The sequence below is a fragment of the Triplophysa dalaica genome, chromosome 11 (assembly GCF_015846415.1).
Source record: "Triplophysa dalaica isolate WHDGS20190420 chromosome 11, ASM1584641v1, whole genome shotgun sequence".
In the NCBI taxonomy this organism is placed as follows: Eukaryota; Metazoa; Chordata; class Actinopteri; order Cypriniformes; family Nemacheilidae; genus Triplophysa; species Triplophysa dalaica.
The window spans coordinates 19,789,390-19,807,409 of NC_079552.1; the positions used below are offsets into that span (position 1 = coordinate 19,789,390).

General features: G+C 41.9%; 1 protein-coding gene across 4 annotated transcripts in view; it reads right to left on the bottom strand.

Moving 5' to 3' along the window:
• Positions 1 to 705: 705 nt before the first annotated feature.
• Positions 706 to 18,020, bottom strand: part of col21a1 (collagen, type XXI, alpha 1) — a 75,389-nt gene continuing 58,074 nt past the window's right edge. For 2 of the 4 annotated variants that reach the window (XM_056760760.1, XM_056760758.1), the window contains 8 exons: positions 15,383 to 15,418; positions 13,902 to 13,946; positions 12,771 to 12,803; positions 12,542 to 12,688; positions 12,250 to 12,304; positions 11,971 to 12,171; positions 5,871 to 5,948; positions 706 to 4,019 (listed from right to left, as the gene is read on the bottom strand). In XM_056760760.1, coding sequence (XP_056616738.1) covers positions 3,832 to 4,019; positions 5,871 to 5,948; positions 11,971 to 12,171; positions 12,250 to 12,304; positions 12,542 to 12,688; positions 12,771 to 12,803; positions 13,902 to 13,946; positions 15,383 to 15,418 — 783 coding nt within the window. In that variant the 3' untranslated portion in view covers positions 706 to 3,831. The remainder of the gene's footprint in view (positions 4,020 to 5,870; positions 5,949 to 11,970; positions 12,172 to 12,249; positions 12,305 to 12,541; positions 12,689 to 12,770; positions 12,804 to 13,901; positions 13,947 to 15,382; positions 15,419 to 18,020) is intronic. The other 2 variants (XR_008908294.1, XM_056760759.1) reach the window with 2 other exon arrangements.

Consider the following 18,020-nt stretch of genomic DNA (forward strand, 5'->3'; position numbering starts at 1 on the left):
TATACACACACACACACACACACGCGCGCGCGCGCACACACGCACGCACACACACACACAAACACATACACATTGTAGCCTATGCGTGCGTGCGTGTGTATGTATATATGTATAGGCCTATACATACTGTATATTCTAAAATCTGCCTAACATAATTTCAATTTTAATAAAAGTAAAACATTTCAGGTTGTTCCGGATGAACGCAGGTCTCATATTGAATATGAAGAGTTTGTAAGAGAGTAACAGCGACATCTAGATCATGCTCTCAGATTTTAGTCATTGCAGATGAGCATCAAAGGCTTAGCTATAATTTCCGTTTAAATATATTAAAGATGCAATGCTGAATATTAACGCCACTGTTATTTGTACTATTTTGAACATGTTTAGTTTATCATTCAGCTCTCAACATAAATATGATAAACTACCTTGTCAAGATTTATGTATAGGATTGTTCATTTCTATTTGAAGTTATGAATCTGTTGGGCAGCATCAGAATTGTGTTTCAGTATTTAAAAACCTAATAAATAAGGGAAAATTTCACTCAAAAGAAATGTTCAATTACTCACGCTCATGTCATTCCAAATCTGTATGGCTTACTGCCTTCTGCAGAACACTAAAGATATTCGGAAGATTCCATGGTGGTGAATTTAGATGCAAGGGAAATCCCCATTATCACACATAAGGAACAATTATAAAACAACAATGAACATTTCATAAAAAAGTTTTAATTACTATTATCAAAAGTCATTCAATCACATGAAATTAAAACAAAAAAAGCATTACTTCAAAAATAAGCACTCTCACAGGAATTGTTGTAACTGCTGAAACAGTTCTTATAAATAACCACAAAAAGTATACATTTATAGGAAGGTGTGTTTTATTACACTGTATGTGACTTCACTCTTTGACAAATTAAGTTTTCAGAAGTGTTCTCTTTTTAATAACTAGTTTGACTGTGTAGTTTTAAAATGTCATTTATTGATAAAAACCACATCCAATTTACATTACTAATTGTGGGAAATATCTACACTTTATTATGCTCCCCTTTGAAATCCATTGTGTAGGTACAGGGATACTGTAAAGTCATGAAAATACCTGCAGTTTAAATTTGCGAAATAGAAGATGTGCCTAGGAAACATTGAAATTGGAAATATGGAAATGTACTTGAACATTTCTACTTGCAGTCAGCTCAAAAATATTTCACTGGCTATAAATTGCCCTATGAAAAAATCATGTAAATTCATTGGTCAAAATGTTTGGGTCTTCTCAGAGTAAAACCTAAAGGACCAAGATAAAAACTCTGAGATACATCAGAAATAACATTAGATACAAGACAAATTATTCCAGACAAAACTCCTCACATCTAAAGCTTGCATGGTCGTTGAGCTTCATGGTTTACATTAACTCTTCAAAAAACAAGTTTGACAACAACAACAAAAATGTGACAAAGCCAAAAACAGTAAATCTGGAATCATAAATACAATGAGATGACTGGCTGCTGATGGTTGAAAACAACAAGGGGGAGCTAGAGAGTGGCGAAATAAGATGAAGTGATTTCCACGGCCAGTGCTGGAATGCTTCTAACACTGGATGCTTTTCACATGTGTTTCACTTTTCATGACAAAGAGCATGAAGAAATCAGGGCACGTATCAGTTTATGACAGAGGAAAACAAATTAAGGGCAGAATTAAAGGGACAGTTCACCCCAATTTTTTTCATAATTTACTCGACCTCAAGATTGAGACGGCGTTTTAGTGACACGTTAAAAATAAAATAAAATCCAAGATTTCGAGAAAAAATATATATTTTCGAAATCGAAATATTACGAGAATAGAGTCGAAATGTTACGAGAATAAAGTCGAAATGTTTCGAGAATAAAGTCAAAATGTTTTGAGAATAAAATCGAAATGTTTCGAGAATAAAGTCGAAATATTTTGAGAATAAAGTCGAAATGTAACGAGAATAAAGTCGAAATGTTTCGAGAATAAAGTCGAAATGTTTCGAGAATAAAGTCGAAATGTAACGAGAATAAAGTCGAAATGTTTCGAGAATAAAGTCGAAATGTTACGAGAATGAAGTCGAAATGTACGAGAATAAAGTCGAAATGTTACGAGAATAAAGTCGAAATGTTTCGAGAATAAAGTTGAAATGTTTTGAGAATAAAGTCGAAATGTTTCGAGAATAAAGTTGAAATGAGAAAAATCACAGAATTGCTAGAAACAATGGATGTGGAGGATTTGGTTAAATCCTACTTTATATTAGGATTTAGCAATAAGGAAATTCTCTGTCTTTTGGCGCATCATCACGGAGTTATAATTAGTAAAAGGACACTGCAGCGGTTTTAGAGGAAACTGAATTTATTCAGAAGAAAAAATCAGACTACCTAAGAATCAACTCACTGGTTCAGATGGTTTCGACTTTATTCTCGAAACATTTCGACTTTATTCTCGAAACATTTCGACTATATTCTCGTAACATTTCGACTTTATTCCCGTAACATTTCGACTTTATTCTCGAAATCTTTTTTTTTAACGTGGCACTAAAACCCCGTCATACAAGATATCCCAAATCTGTATACATTTCTTTGTTCCGATAAACACAGAGAAAGATATTTGGAAGAATGCTTGTACCAAACAGGTCTTGACCACCCCTGACAACCAGGCATGTGCACAGATAGGGCTCAACCTGTGCAGAGCACATGCCCTTTATGGTGGTGTTTTTTATTATTATTAAATCAATGCTATTGGTCACCCTTTACGTCTGTCTGCATATTTTACAAATATCTAGCCAATGAAAGGTTAAAAAGAGCTTGTGACTAAATTTGGTTGGATACGCTCAAACTGTCAGTTAAACCTCATGGCTCCACCCCCCTCTATCTTGACTGAACTGCAGTTCATTTCACACACATTAGCTGAACGTCTTGCAACGGAAATATTGTCAATAAATAAAGATCTTGTTGTTTGAACAAGTACGGCGTTTTCTTTACGCATGAAACAAATCATTTTTTTTGTATTTGAAGTTTGATACATTTGGGACCGGAGAGAGAGGGCTAATATTTACCTGCACTTAATTGCCTGTGCACACAGCATTTCATCTTTTATAAATTAGATTTTGGCCAAATGTATTATACAAAAAATAAACAGCACCCATATGCCTACAACATCGTTGTAACCTCTTGATTAAAACGGTGATGTTAGCGTTATTTATATTAGTAATATTTCTGTCAGAATGTGTACGTTCTCCTTCGTGCTTGAAAGATCAAAAACACACAAGATTATGCCTCAATGTACATTTTGTTTAGTATTTTTGTAAGCACAAAGCAAATTGGGGAACGTGTCAGATCTGCGCAGAGCTTCATCTCTTAAAGGGGCCGCAATCTTAAACCTGCTGCTGGGACTCCTGTCACTAATGATAATCTAAGAACAGAAGAAAAGAAGAAATGAATGTGTTTTGTAGCTTTAATGATTATTCTTCTGTATTTAATTTGTGTTCAATATAACAAAGAAATTTCAGAATAATATTTTTCATGGTAGTCAATAGTGGACAAGAACTGTTTGGTTATTCTTCTTAATATATTTCTCTGTGTTCATCAAACAAAGAAATGAATACAGACTTGGAACAAAGAGTGAATAAATGAAAACAGAATCTATATTTTTGGGTGAACTGTTCCTTTAAGTCATGCACAATGCTTATATAAAAGAAGGCTTATTTACATTTAAAGAGGTACTTCATGTGTCCATGAGTAAGAGACACTCTTGACGAATATGGTCATCCTGAGATTGGCTGTTACTGTTACATTTGCTCACTGAGCAGCACCATATCCAAGCTCTTTCAATAGTTTGGCCCTTTACTGAAAGGATCTCTTCGCAACATAGCGCTGTAGCACATTGATGGATGACAAACGCCTGGCTGACCGGGCTCGCCGGGGTAACCTCTCTGTCCCTCTTCTCCATTGTGACCAGGTGGACCTGGCTTACCCGGGTGACCCGGCTTGCCAACCCCTGTCGGGCCAAATGGACCTGAAAAAAAAAATTCAATTCAATTTTATTTACACACCGCTTTTCACAATATTATTGTTGCAAAGCAGCTTCACATATATTATATTTAAAATAATTTTAAATACTATCACTACTGGAAACTGAAAATAACATGAAAAAAAATGGGTAAGTTACAGTTTAAGATGTTTGTTTATTATTAACCTCAAGCAGGGTCGGCCCAGGCTCTACTAGTGCCCTAGGCACGATTTTAGACCCAAATACAATATAAATAGATGAATAAATAAAAATATCTGAACGAGTAAAAAAGGTATTAAAACTGCATATAAAATATAATTAATTAAATAATAAGTAAAAAATCATATACATTTTTAATGGCCTTCTCATCATTTAAAAATAATGTTGTTTTGTTTTAAACTCATAAAAAAATATTTTATTTGAATAACAAAGCGCATTAAAACAATTGAAAACTACCCAACCTTTTATAAGGCCGCAAAGCTCTGTCATGATCCTGCCTCTCATTGTCATGCTGTTCAAGCCTTGTTGCATGGTCATGACAGTCCCCACGAGTTTTGAGTGAGACACATGGCAATTCTTGTAGTGACGTGCCATGTGTCCTCCTGTCTCGTCTTTGTCCCCACCCCCTCGTTTCCTCATTATAGATTGTTAATGATTTAAGACCCCGCACCTGTTCCCCACTTGATTTGGTTCCCTTTATTATGCCTTTATGTTTTCTGTGCGAGTTCGTTTTGTTTGGTGTCTGCTTATACTTTCTGTCCTGCTCCTGTGTTGTGTCCTGTAAGGTATTGTCTTGTTTAGTCAGTGTAGTTTTGTCAAGTGTGTTATTAGTCTAGTTTAGTAAGTCTACGTTCCTGTTTTGTCTCTGTTATTATATTCCCCTGTTTTGTTGTTTTACCCCCTCGTGGGTCTTAGTTTTGTGTTTTATTTGAAATCATAAATATTTTTTTTGTGTTTAGCTGCCTGTGCTTGGGTTCTCTCCCTGTCCCACTTTTGACACTTGGGATCCTTAAAAATTATAAATGTGTCGTCCACGTATATTAAACTCTTAAGTTAATTTGGTTGATGTCCAATTTCTATTACTGTAATCATGGCTGCGTTTCCCAAAATTCTTTATTCTTACATTTATTACATTTATGCATTTGGCAGGCATTTTTAACCAAAGCGACCTGCAGTGCATTATGCTTTACATTCTTAAATTACACCTTAATGTGTGTTCACATTACAAGCGACTTTGACCGTGCAAGTTGGCAGGGGTTAACAGTTATGCCCCATTCACATTACAAGTGACAAAGCGACATGATACCAATTATTTTTAATGGAGAGCTGGTGACCAGATAGGGTGTGTCTAGCGATGCAACAAAGTTGAGAATTGTTCAGCTTTATTCAAATGAGTAGTGACTTTATGGAGCGACAGCCAAGAGGAGAGAAGATGTGAGCTAATGTGATTCTTCTCCTCTTAGCTCCTTGAGTGAGCATCACCAGAAGTGGAAAGCAATATATACCTAAGAACGACGTAGCAATTAGGTTTCAGGAAACTCCACCCATATTGTGCAATCATATTGAGGGCAAACTTCTGAAAATACCCTCTCGTCTGGCGCCCCCCGTCATTTTGTGCCCTAGGCAGCCGGCTATGTCGCCCATGCCCCGACCGGCCCTGACCTGTGAGTAAACCAGTGGTGAGGCGGCAGGGGCAAGGAACCAAAACTCCACTATAAGTATATGCCTAATTGTGGATAAAAAACCTTGTGAGAGACCGAACTCAACTCAATAAAGTTTGTTTTATGAAAGATTATCTATGCTTTTCCCATTTTGGTTAACTTGCCAATGCATAACCCGTTAAAAGAATTTCCTCACCTGGTGGACCTGGGAGACCCGGATCGCCAATCTCTGACCTTCCTGGTTTTCCCTTTTCACCATTTTCACCTGGATCACCTAAAAAAGCCAGACAAAATGTAGTTTATAGTTAAAGTTGTGTAAAGTCTGTTTAAATGAAGTTACTCTACATTCAAATACAGTAGGAAACCATACACCACATACAATTGCCTATTGCATCCACGGTCAGTTTAGATTGCTCTCAATATTGTCAGATAAGCCGTTTCCAGCCACCATTTCCTCTGCTACCCAGGCTGTGACATCGGTGGCTACGGCCTCGAGGTCCGCCTGTGTTAGCGGCGTTAGTGATATGGGGACCTCTACGAGCGCAAACCGCCCAGCCAAGTGCTCACGGGCCGCTCGCACCCCGATTCGCTCTTCCAACCGTTCCCCGACCGACGGTGGCACACCGTCCGGATCCTCAACCACGCACTCAGAAACAATGCATAATGCAGATGAGATGTCGCTCTCAGCATCGGAGGGAGGTCTGCTGGCATCCGACCCTGAAGAATCCGAGCTCCACCCCCAGGGGGGTCGAGCTCAAGACGAAACAGAGGTTGAGATGTCGGCCATGCTAACCCGGGCTGCCGCGAGCATTGGGCTGCAGTGTACGCCACTGCCCCCTTCCCAACACTCGCGGTTGGATACTTGGTTCCTGGGCTTGGAGCGCGGTGCCAAACCGCGCCCACCCCCGGTGCCATTTTTACCGTAGGTGCATGCAGAGCTGTGCAAGACTTGGAGCACCCCACTCACGGCTCGCTCCAGTCAAACCAGCTCTGGCTCCCTCACTTCCCTCGATGGTGGGGCAGCCATGGGCTATGTCGAGATCCCCCAGGTGGAGCGTGCGGTTGCGGTGCAACTGTGCCCGCAGACGGCTGCCACCTGGAGGAATCGACCTCGCCTTCCGTCCAAAGCCTGTAAGACTTCGGCATCTCTGGTGGCGAAGGCTTACAGTGCTGCGGGCCAGGCTGCCTCCTCTCTCTACGCTATGGCCATCCTGCAGGTCCACCAGGCCAAGGCGTTGAGAGAGATCCACAAGGGTAATACCGACCCAGGGATAATGCAAGATCTCCGTAGTGCCACTGACCTCGCTCTACGGCCGACCAAGGTGACGGCACGGGCCCTGGGTCGTACGATGTCCACACTAGTGGTCCAGGAGAGACACCTCTGGTCAACTTTGCACAGCAGTTCTCGGCGGTGAAGGAGCAGACGGAGGCTATACGCCATATTCTACCGCACCGCGACTCGGCCGCCTACAGGCCTCCGAGTTCTCACGCGACGTCTGCACCCCAACAGCCCAGGGCCCCTTCGACATCTGCTCCGGTTCCTATGCACCCTCAGGTTGCATCTCGGAAGAGGAAGTCGAAAGGGAGACCTCCAGGTCAGCAGCCTTCCAGGAAGAAGAAACACTGACAGGAAGAAACCCGGGGAAAATAACATGTGGCCTAACCCTCACAGTTCCATCTCTGACAGGTCGGTACGGGACGGTTCCTACCTCGTCCCTAAAACCGGGCCCTTTTCAGGGCCTGGCGTCCACTTACTCACAAAGAGAGTATTCCTGTTCCCCCTGGGTATTCCTTCTAACCAATCGCACACTTCACTGGACTGTGCCCGGCAAACCCGACCTCACGCCCTGACGAGGCGTAAGGTCGAACACACGACAGCTGTTACCACTCTCAAATCGTGCGTACAGCTGTCCCGCCAGGCAGGTAAGTGAGCAGAGCCAACCTTCCCTCCAGGGTTCCCCCCGCGACAGGGTTAGCTCTGCCAGCCATCGAACCACCCTCCGTGGGAATGGTGAAGCAGACCGCACACAGAGCTCAAAAGCTCTGACCAGCTCCGTGTCTGTATTGGAGGACAGCAGAAGGGGAAGGCTGTCTTCAAGCCGAGACTGGCGCACTGGGTCGTGGATGCCGTTACGACGGCATTCCGATCTCAGAATCTCCCATGCCCATTGGCAGTGAGGGCTAACTCCGCATGGGGTATAGCCACCTCCTGGGCACTGGCCAGAAGCGCTTCCCTAGCAGACATCTGTTAAGCTGCGGGTTGGGCTTCGCCCAAACACCTTCCCAAGGGTTAACAACCTGCGCGTAAACCCGGTGTAAGCCCACGTCCTACGTGGCGACATGTAGGACTGGCATCCGGGGGGGCGTATGCCTGCGAAAGCACCTTTCCACCCTCCAGTAGGTTGGGTCAGTATGCTATCTACCTCTCTTCTTACCCAAACATATGGCTAAGAACAGGTATCTCACTAACCTCCCTTTTTACCCAAATACTGGTTAAGAACAGGTATTCCATCCATCACTAAACAAGCACACCCTCGGTTCTGGATGGGCAGAGCAGCCTTCCCCCTTAGGTCGGGATAACATGTGAGCTATCACAGATAGCTCTAACCGGACCTAGTGCTACCGGACGTCTGTAACACCCCCTCCGTGGGCTGTTCCGTCTGATGTATCCTCATGAGAATGGTTCCTACTCCTGGTAACCCATGAGCTTCCCCAGGTGGGCCTCCAGCTCGCGGTTAACTACTCAGTCCGCACGTTCCATGCGTTTTCCTCCAAGGACGAGACCATACCTATATCAACCATATTCCTCCCCACGGGTAGGAGGTGGCCTCTGCAGCGCATTCCTGATTAAGGAAGTGGCGCTTACCTGGTGTAAACCCGAGCCGAGCGGCCTCTCGCCAGTAGAGAGCTAAGGCCCCGTCCGTAAAAGGTTACCGGTCAGGGCTGTACCCATCTTTGTTCAAGAAAGCTCTGGAACCCCCCGACCACCACACTGGAAGGTTACAGTTTCGCGAAAGCATCGAGCTGACACGCCCAGGCTTGTTACCGTCACTTCGCTAGAGATTGTGACGCGATACAGCGTTGTGGCGTTTTCCATAGGCAACACCATCTGTCATTCTCGACACAACGTCGAGAGACCGACAGAAAGGGAACGTCTTGGTTACGTATGTAACCTCAGTTCCCTGATGGAGGAAACGAGACGTTGTTTCTCTTATGCCATGAACACGTATTGTATTCTGCTGCAGTCGTGAGAGGTAAATGAATGCTGCACGCCCGGCTTCCTTTTATACCGGATATCCGTGGACGGAGAAAGGCATGCAAATTTCCTTCCATCCATCCATTTTCTTCCGCTTATCCGGGGCCGGGTCGCAGGGGCAGTAGTCTAAGCAGGGATGCCCAGACTTCCCTCTTCCTAGACACTTCCTCCAGCTCTTCCGGGGGGACACCGAGGCGTTCCCAGGCCAGCCGGGAGACATAGTCCCTCCAGTCCCGCCTTCCCGGGAAGGCGTCCAGGGGGCATCCGGAAAAGATTCCCGAGCCACCTCAGCTGGGCCCTCTCGATGTGGAGGAGCAGCGGATCTATTCTGAGCTCCTCCCGAGTGACAGAGCTTCTCACCCTATCTCTAAGGAATCGCCCGGCCACCCTCCGGAGAAAGCTCATTTCGGCCGCCTGTATCCGGGATCTTGTCCTTTCAGTCATGACCCACAGCTCATGACCATAGGTGAGAGTAGGAACGTAGATTGACCGGTAAATCGAGAGCTTCGCCTTGTGGCTCAGCTCCTTCTTCACCACGACAGACCGGTACAGCGACTGCATTACTGCAGAAGCTGCACCGATCCGTCTGTCAATCTCCCGTTCCACCCTTCCCTCACTCGTGAACAAGACCCCCAGATACTTGAACTCCTCCCCTTGAGGCAGGAACTCTCCACTTACCTGAAGTGAGCAAGCCACCCTTTTCCGACTGAGAACCATGGCCTCAGATTTGGAGGTGCTGATTCTCATCCCAGCCGCTTCACACTCGGCTGCAAACCGTCCCAGTGCATGCTGAAGGTCCTGGTCTGATGGGGCAAAGAGCAGAGATAAAATCGTGTGGTCCCCAAACCTGACGCCCTCTGGCCCCTGGCTGCGCCTAGAAATTCTGTCCATAAAAATTATGAACAGAACCGGCAACAAAGGGCAGCCCTGCCGGAGTCCAACATGCACCGGGAACAAGTCTGACTTACTGCCGGCAATGCGAACCAAACTCCTGCTCCGGTCATACAGGGACCGGATAGCCCTTAGCATAGGGTCCCGAATCCCATACTCCCGGAGCACCCTCCACAAGATGCCGCGAGGGACACAGTCGAATGCCTTCTCCAAATCCACAAAATACATGTGGATTGGTTGGGCAAACTCCCATGAACCCTCCATCAAACGGTAAACCACACTGTTCCTCCTGAATCCGAGGTTCTACCATCGGCCGGATTCTCCTCTCCAGTACCCTGGCATAGACTTTCCCGGGGAGGCTGTGATCCCCGATAGTTGGAGCACACCCTCCGGTCCCCCTTCTTAAAAATAGGGACCACGACCCCGGTCTGCCAGTCCAAGGGCACTGTCCCCGACCGCCACGCGATGCTGCAGAGGCGTGTCAGCCAAGACAGCCCCACAACATCCAGAGACTTGAGGTACTCAGGGCGGATCTCATCCACCCACGGTGCCCTGCCACCGAGGAGTTTCTTCACTACCTCGGTGACTTCAGCCCGGGTGATGGGGGAGTCCGCCTCCGAGCCCTCAGCCTCTGCTTCCTCAATGGAAGACGTGACGGCGGGATTGAGGAGATCCTCAAAGTATTCCTTCCACAGTCCGGTGATATCCCGGGTCGAGGTCAACAGCTGCCCCCCTGCAAATGCAATGCAAATTTCATTCGCCAAATTTCATTCGCCAAATTTCATTCGCCTTTTCTATAGTAGTCAGAGTTGATTGGTTCTCAAGGACGAACCCCATCTGTTGTTCTCGACACAACGTCTCGTTCCCTCCATCAGGGAGCTGAGGTTACATACGTAACCAAGACGTTTTCATTCTTGCCTTCGCAAAGTTGTGTGGGTGGAACTACAGGTCCAGAGCTGTGGTTAGATGCATAGTTCCTTGATATTATGACATGTAGATTTACATCCATCATACTTTTGATCAAAGTAAGCAAGCAACATGCAGTGCATTCTATATCCATCATTCAAAATATATTACAATTTCTTCTCCAGAAAACAGAAGCAATGTTTTTTGAAAACATGAGCCTACTTGCTCTAGCACCCTGGGGAATCCCTCGGCAGAGTGACATATGAGGAAGCTTAAATATGAATTAAATATCGTGAATTAAAACAACAAAGAGAAAAATACGATATCAAAAATAGTTTTCAGATGCAGCGTACGTTATTTACAGCACTAATATGACATTAAATCATTCTGAACAGATTAATTAGAAGACAGTATTACTCCACCACCTATGTGACGTTAATAACTATATTGTTAAACCAACGGTTCAAACGACAGATGAGCGACAAAGTCACTTTTTTGGGAAACAGTAGTGAGTAGCTAGATAGATTTAACAAGTTATGTTGTTGTTCGGGAAACGCACCCCTGAACGAGAACAAGAGAAAGAGCACACCCATCTATGTGCTTCGTTCGGTTTACAGAAGTTCAGCTTTGCAAGTGTGTTTGTTTGTTGACAGCAATTCGGTGACGAATGTTTTAAAAAGAAGGCAACGCTGGTTTTGCAGATCATTTGAAACTGATAGAGGAAGCAGTCATAGCACTGAAAGTGCTAATGCATAATGTAAACAACACGAACATACAGTGAATCAACAGGGATGATGCATGTAATGTGTGCTTGTTCTTTATCTCCAACTACTCTTTTCAAGCTGATAAAACTAAAGACTCTTAAACCATGCAATACTACTCTATAGGTACTCAAGATTAACATGAGATTGGCAGAAATTGTGATTTATGACCACTTTAAAGTTAAATTTAGTAATATCTTTCCAGACCACTACATTAACGCTAGGTCATGATGTCTTTGGTTTAATATTTTTTTTTTGTAAATAACTACACGTTTTTGCATTTGTAGTAATACCAAAAGTAATATACCGAACATGCGTACATTTCATATAATAATTTGAATACATAGTTATTCTCCCTAGTCTGCTCTGTGAATATTTGGAGATGACATGCATTTTTAATTCTTGTGTAGAAATCCCCCTTACGTGTGTAGTGTGTAGTGTTACGGTCAGAAAATTAAGCTGATGTTGTGTAATACCAGTACCTTTCATGCCAGAGATACCAGTTCGACCGGGTAAACCCCGCTGACCCGGCAGCCCATTAGAACCATTTATACCGGGGAATCCCCGTGAACCCTGAGGACCTGCTGGCCCCGTCTGCCCTGGGGCTCCCATCCTTGTGTAGCAATGCTCGCATCTTCTGTTATGATTGTGTTGGCTACTCAATAGAAGTGCTGGAATCTCAGCTGAAATAAAATATATGTATGAATATACTATACATAAGAGAAGTACAGAAAGATGAAATGTTCATTTTAGGCACTTACATCGAAGAACATCTCTGCAAATCTGTTGAATATGTTGTTCAGACAGCTCTCTGCCCTGCAAAAACACAAGTTGCTTTTCAGAATGTAAATTCCATAAAATATTAGTGTATGGAAAATACATCAATATTTTGTTACATTTGAATTTACTATAATAACATACTATACATGTTTTTAACAGTGCATTCCCTGATATCAAATCTATGACCCTTGCACTGCTAACACAATGGTCTACAACTGAACACAGGAACACATGTATACCAGCATGAGGGATGGCTTAAAATATAATACATACCGGTCGTCCCTCGGGTCCAGTTGTTCCCGGGAGGCCAATTTCACCACTTTGACCCCTAGGTCCAGAGGGCCCCATTGAACCTGGTTGTCCTGGGAGCCCCTGGTGGCCGATCTGACCCCTCTGACCAGCCTCTCCTGGTGTCCCTTTCTGACATGCACACAAACACAACTTAACACACTCCAAACACAGCTATGTCAACCGCATGTATTCAGATGAGAAATGAGCTCACCTCGCCTTTCTGACCTGCTGGCCCAGCTGAACCCTGTTTATAAAAAGAGCATTTGCCACTATAATTAATACACAAATAGAAATTAGAGTATAACAATGTTATTATGTAAACATTCCTTTTACAACATAAATAACAATACTCGACAACTGTATTTTAAATAAATGAAATGCTTTCTCATGATGATATATTTTAGAACTGCTTGAAAATGTCAAGAGATCTTTAGTAAGTATAGCCACACACTGCAAGAAACACTTAAATTAGTAAATAAAACATAAGCTAGAGAAACAGCTTACTTACTTACTTAATTAATTACCTACTTTTTAAGATCACACAAGTGACTTAACATATGCATATTTACATTACTTCACATAATGAAAAACACATTATTTCATTTATCCTTAGGTATGAATGGAAATCATTTAATTGCATAAATATATTGTGCACTGTGATCCCAAATGTTCAAAATAATCAAACACATTAAGTAATGTAAACTTAAGTTCCTGTAACACTTTACAGGAAAATTCAATGATTATTTTTGATTAACTTAAAGTTTTGACTAAAACTCAAAAAAATGATTTGCTCCTTGTTCAATTTACTTAATTTAAACATGTAAATTCAACAAAATTGGTCAAGAAGGATTTCCCATTCCCAGCATGCTTTGTATCAGACTGCATTAGGAGAGTAAATGTTAAATGTTTTTTAAATGTATATGTTATTAGTAAAGTTAAAGACTTGTTAGTGTTTAATGTTCACTTCTCTTAGATATTTTAGAAGAGTTTGATATATTTTTCAGTTTTGTGGTTATCATTGTTTTCTTAACTGGCTACCAGTACATTATAGAGTAGAGCTCTAAAATTCTGGTCATTGTTTTTAAATGTCTTAATGGGTTGGCCACCTTGTACTTATCTGATCTTATAAGACGTAGCAACTCAGGCAGGTGCCTACGATCTGCTAGCAACTACACTCTATCACTGCCTCGTACATGTTTAAAATCACTGGTGTGTTTTTAGCTTATTAAATTTCTTGAATTAATTTAAGGTACAAAATCTGATGTTCTGTAGGTTCAATTTACAAAAGTTACAGTTATCCACAAAAGACAGAAGTGTGTTAGTCTGTTCAAGCAAAACTTACATGAACACCAGGTTTCCCAGATTCTCCTTTTCCACCTTTCAACCCCTGCGCAATTGCATAAATGTTTTATAACATATTGTACTCATAAACAGTCATCATCTCATATAAATAGATAAAAGATTAGAATTTAAAGCAGTTATTTTCTATCTTAATACCTGACTGATATGTTCTCATACAGAACATAATGTGTATGATTTGTCTAAACCTAATGCCCTAAAAAACTGCTCTTGTCACATAGCCCATACAGTATAACTATGAAGTAAGCAACAAACAGTTTTGATTAATTTATTTAACTTAAACACAATATTGCGTTTTATTGTGTTAGTTAGGTGTGTTGTTTTTACTTCTTATGTCTTAACTCTAAACAAACCAACCGCAGTTTGATTGATATTAATTGGAATGCAGTATAAAAACTGAATTATCTCATTTTGAAACCAAACTTTTCAATTGCAAGTGTTTGAAATAGAAAATATATTTGGCACGGTAAGAAATCCATCTGTTTATTTGTTTATCTGAAAACAGTGAAATACAGTCGAAGCGATATATAATTCTATATGCCTTTTTTCACAAGAATCGGAATAATATGACACAAAGAATAACATCTCTGTCACTGAATATTTTATGAAGTGCTCAGTAGAATCAGCCATTACCTTCCTTGGGTTTCTGTATTGTAAGCCCTTCAAACAAACAGCAGTAATAGAGCTGCATTTTAGCTGCAAGGTGTTTTTAAATTAGGATCTTAACTTTAAAGTCCCAGTGAAATAAAAAATCAAAATTCTTTTTTTGTCATGAAATATTGCAGCGTTTATAGTAAATAGGTTATCATTGGGGTCATTGGGGCCCGAGCACTGCAGAGCACTGAAGAGCTCTCTTGTTTTCTTTTTATAATTCATGTACCTCCATAATATTCAGTTAAAATTTTAAAATGCACTTCCCCCCAGAAATTGCTATCCATCTCAAACATAAATTAGACTGCGTGGCCGTTAACTCCTCCCCTTCAACTGTCAGTCTGCTGCCAGCTGTTTTTACACATCTAATCAATTTGCCGGGAAACTTTAACAATTGCCAACTTCCGGTTCTATGGAAATTCAATGGGAGCTTCTTTGGAAGTAAACTACTCCTTTAAACAGGCAGCAATATGGTATTAAGCTCATTTACATTATTTATACAAGGACATTTAAGCAAGACACTCTTGTTAGACTTGCATACTACTGTAATCGAAAGAAAAAAAACGTTTACCCTGCTGCAGACAATCCAGAAGTCAAAAATCCGGAAGTCGAAAAGACATATTGCATTAGCTTTAGGGAATATTTTTAGCAGCTTTGGCAAATCACAGCTACATTTTTTACTCATTACTTTAATTAGGCAGACTAATATACAATTAATATGATTAAAAAGGTAGCATACAGTATACATTTGGGATCCATATTGTTTCTGGACAATGAAAGGAAATTCAAATTGTGGAAAAAAGGTTAACATACCTCTGCCCCTTGTTCACCTGTATCTCCTCGTTGTCCCTGTTAAAAAAAAGAGTTCACAGTGGGATTAATAAATGTCAAAATATATGTAAACTAAAGCAGCGCTATTGTAAAATGCCTGCCTAATTCAGAATCAGAATTTGCTATATTGGCCAAGTGTGGGCAGAGATCTGTAACGTCCAGTGGCGGCTGCTGATCTTTTAAAGAGGGGAAGCTCATTTTCGGCCTAAATCTTAAAAATTGTCCATTTATTTATATGTAAATTCTGCCCTACGTTCCTTTTCAAGAAAATGCTCTGTAACCCTGTCGTACCAACTAGGCGTCTTTTGCAGTGACTTGACCAGTGTCCTCTCAATGGCCAGCAGAGCTTGAACCGCTTTAAACAGGAGAAGCTCCTTTCTACACCTGCAGATGTAGCTCCAATTGTTGCCACTAATGAGAACAGTTTGAAAAGCTGAGGCATTGCACTGTCCAACTCCATGTCTTTAAGGAACACCAAGTAATCACACAGCTTTCCCCTGTTACTCTGCAAGTCCTGATCTCAATACAGTCTCCCTGAATCAAAGTGATGGCCATAACTTTTCAGGACACTTTGGAAGGCCTCCTCTGGAAATGCTTGTCTCATGTCAACTAAAATTTCCCTGGAATGACTAATTGTAAAAAAAAAGCATACTTTCCAAATTTGAAAAACGTCGAGGAATCTGCTCCAAGATGTTATCAAGGATGGCCATGTAAAGATTTCTGTAGCGCTCTTGGGGATCCTGCAATTGGGTCAGACGGCGCTTTCTCATGGGCTCATCTCTTGGGTCTGATGTGAGATCTGCTGCTTTGGCATAAACAGCTTGGAAAGCCCCCTCTGACCTCTTCTCTTTGAAAAATGCAAGAAGAGACTCAATTCTTTTCTTGCAGTAAAGAACATCCATCGCTCTCTGCTGGACAATATCAAAGACCACATCAGTCTCAGAGAAGATATGTTCATATGTGTACAACATGAACACAAACTCAAAATCCTCCAGTTTCCTCACGAAGCCTTTGGCACAATCCAGTGTATCATCATCCATTATCGTATCTGCAATGATGTTATCAAATGTCTGCAAGAGGCCATCATAATTGTTTTCCACAGTGCTCACTATCCGTGATGTGAAATTCCATCGAGTAGGAGCGTTTCTGGGCAACCTTGAGCAGCCTGCAGACTCCAGAAAAGACGTCCTCTTTTTGGATTTTGAGAAAAATGTGGCAAACCCAGAGAGTGATGCAAAAAAAATTCTGCACTCAGGCAAGCATTTGGCCCCCTGTCACAGCACCAGATTCAGTCTGTGTGCATAGCAATGCACAAACATTGCACTGGGGGCTATTGCTTTCACTTTGGCCTGCAGACCATTGAGAGCTGAAGCCATGACAGCAGCCCCATCATAGGTCTTTGCCACAAGCTTATCCTTAAACTTGTAGCCCTGCATGTTCTCATTTAAAACATCAAAAACGGACTGAGCATCTCGCCCCCCAGAAAAATAAAAAAATCCAATGAAGCGCTCCTGAATTTTACCTGCACTATCCACATAGCGAACAATGACAGAGAGTTGGGCACGTCAGGAAATATCAGTGGTTTCATCCACCTGCCATCCAAAAAAATTTCATCTCTGATCTGATCAGAAATGGTGGCTGCAAGAGCAGCGATCAAGTCATTTTGAATAGTGTGTGACATACCAGAAAACACAGTTGAGGACTCGAATTGTGTGGACAGGACAGAGTCATATCTAGCTAATGTTTCTGTGAACTCTCTGTAATTCCCCTTGTTGGATGATTCACTACTCTCATCATGTCCCCTAAATGACAGCTCCTGCCGGCCAAGCAAGGATGTAACATCAAAAAGGCGGTTTAGGAAGGCCCTGTTTTGTTTAACAGTTTCATTATGTTTAGCCACTTGAATGCGAGCACCTTCATTGATTGCATGCTCAACCCTGATCCTGCCCTTGCAACTTAATCTTGCACATGCACTCACATATTCATTGCTATTTTCATGCCTTTTATATGCCCTGTCAAAGTTTGACAGATCTCCAATCCCCAATTTTGACCAAACAACACATCCATGAGATGGTTTCATCAAGAGACATGGCCAGCAGTACATTTTCTTTTTTACAGCACTTCCAGTCAGCCAGCTAACTTTGTCATACCAGGAGAGCTGAAAAGACCTGTTACTTTTCCCTATCTTTTGCACTAAATCAATCTTGTTGATCAAAGGTGTTGATCTGCCCTGCTGTTTAATTCTAAGTTTCTCCTCGTAAGGAAGACTTTCTAATGGCTTTGCCAAAATCAGGTCGACAATATTAGCACCGTCTGCCATCGTGTGCAGTTTGCTAGCTGGCTAGTTCAGACTATATGAATTAATGAACAAACGATCTTATATATATATATATATATATATACAGTTGAAAGAAAAAGTATGTGAACCCTTTGGGCTTACTTGGATTTCTTCATAAATTGGTCAAATGTGTTCTGATCTTCATCTAAGTCACAACAATAGAGAAACACAGTCTCCTTAAACTAGTACCGCACAAACATTATGCGTTTTCATGTTTTTATTGAACACAACATGTAAACATTCATAGTGCAGGGTGGAAAAAGTATGTGAAACCCTAGGCTA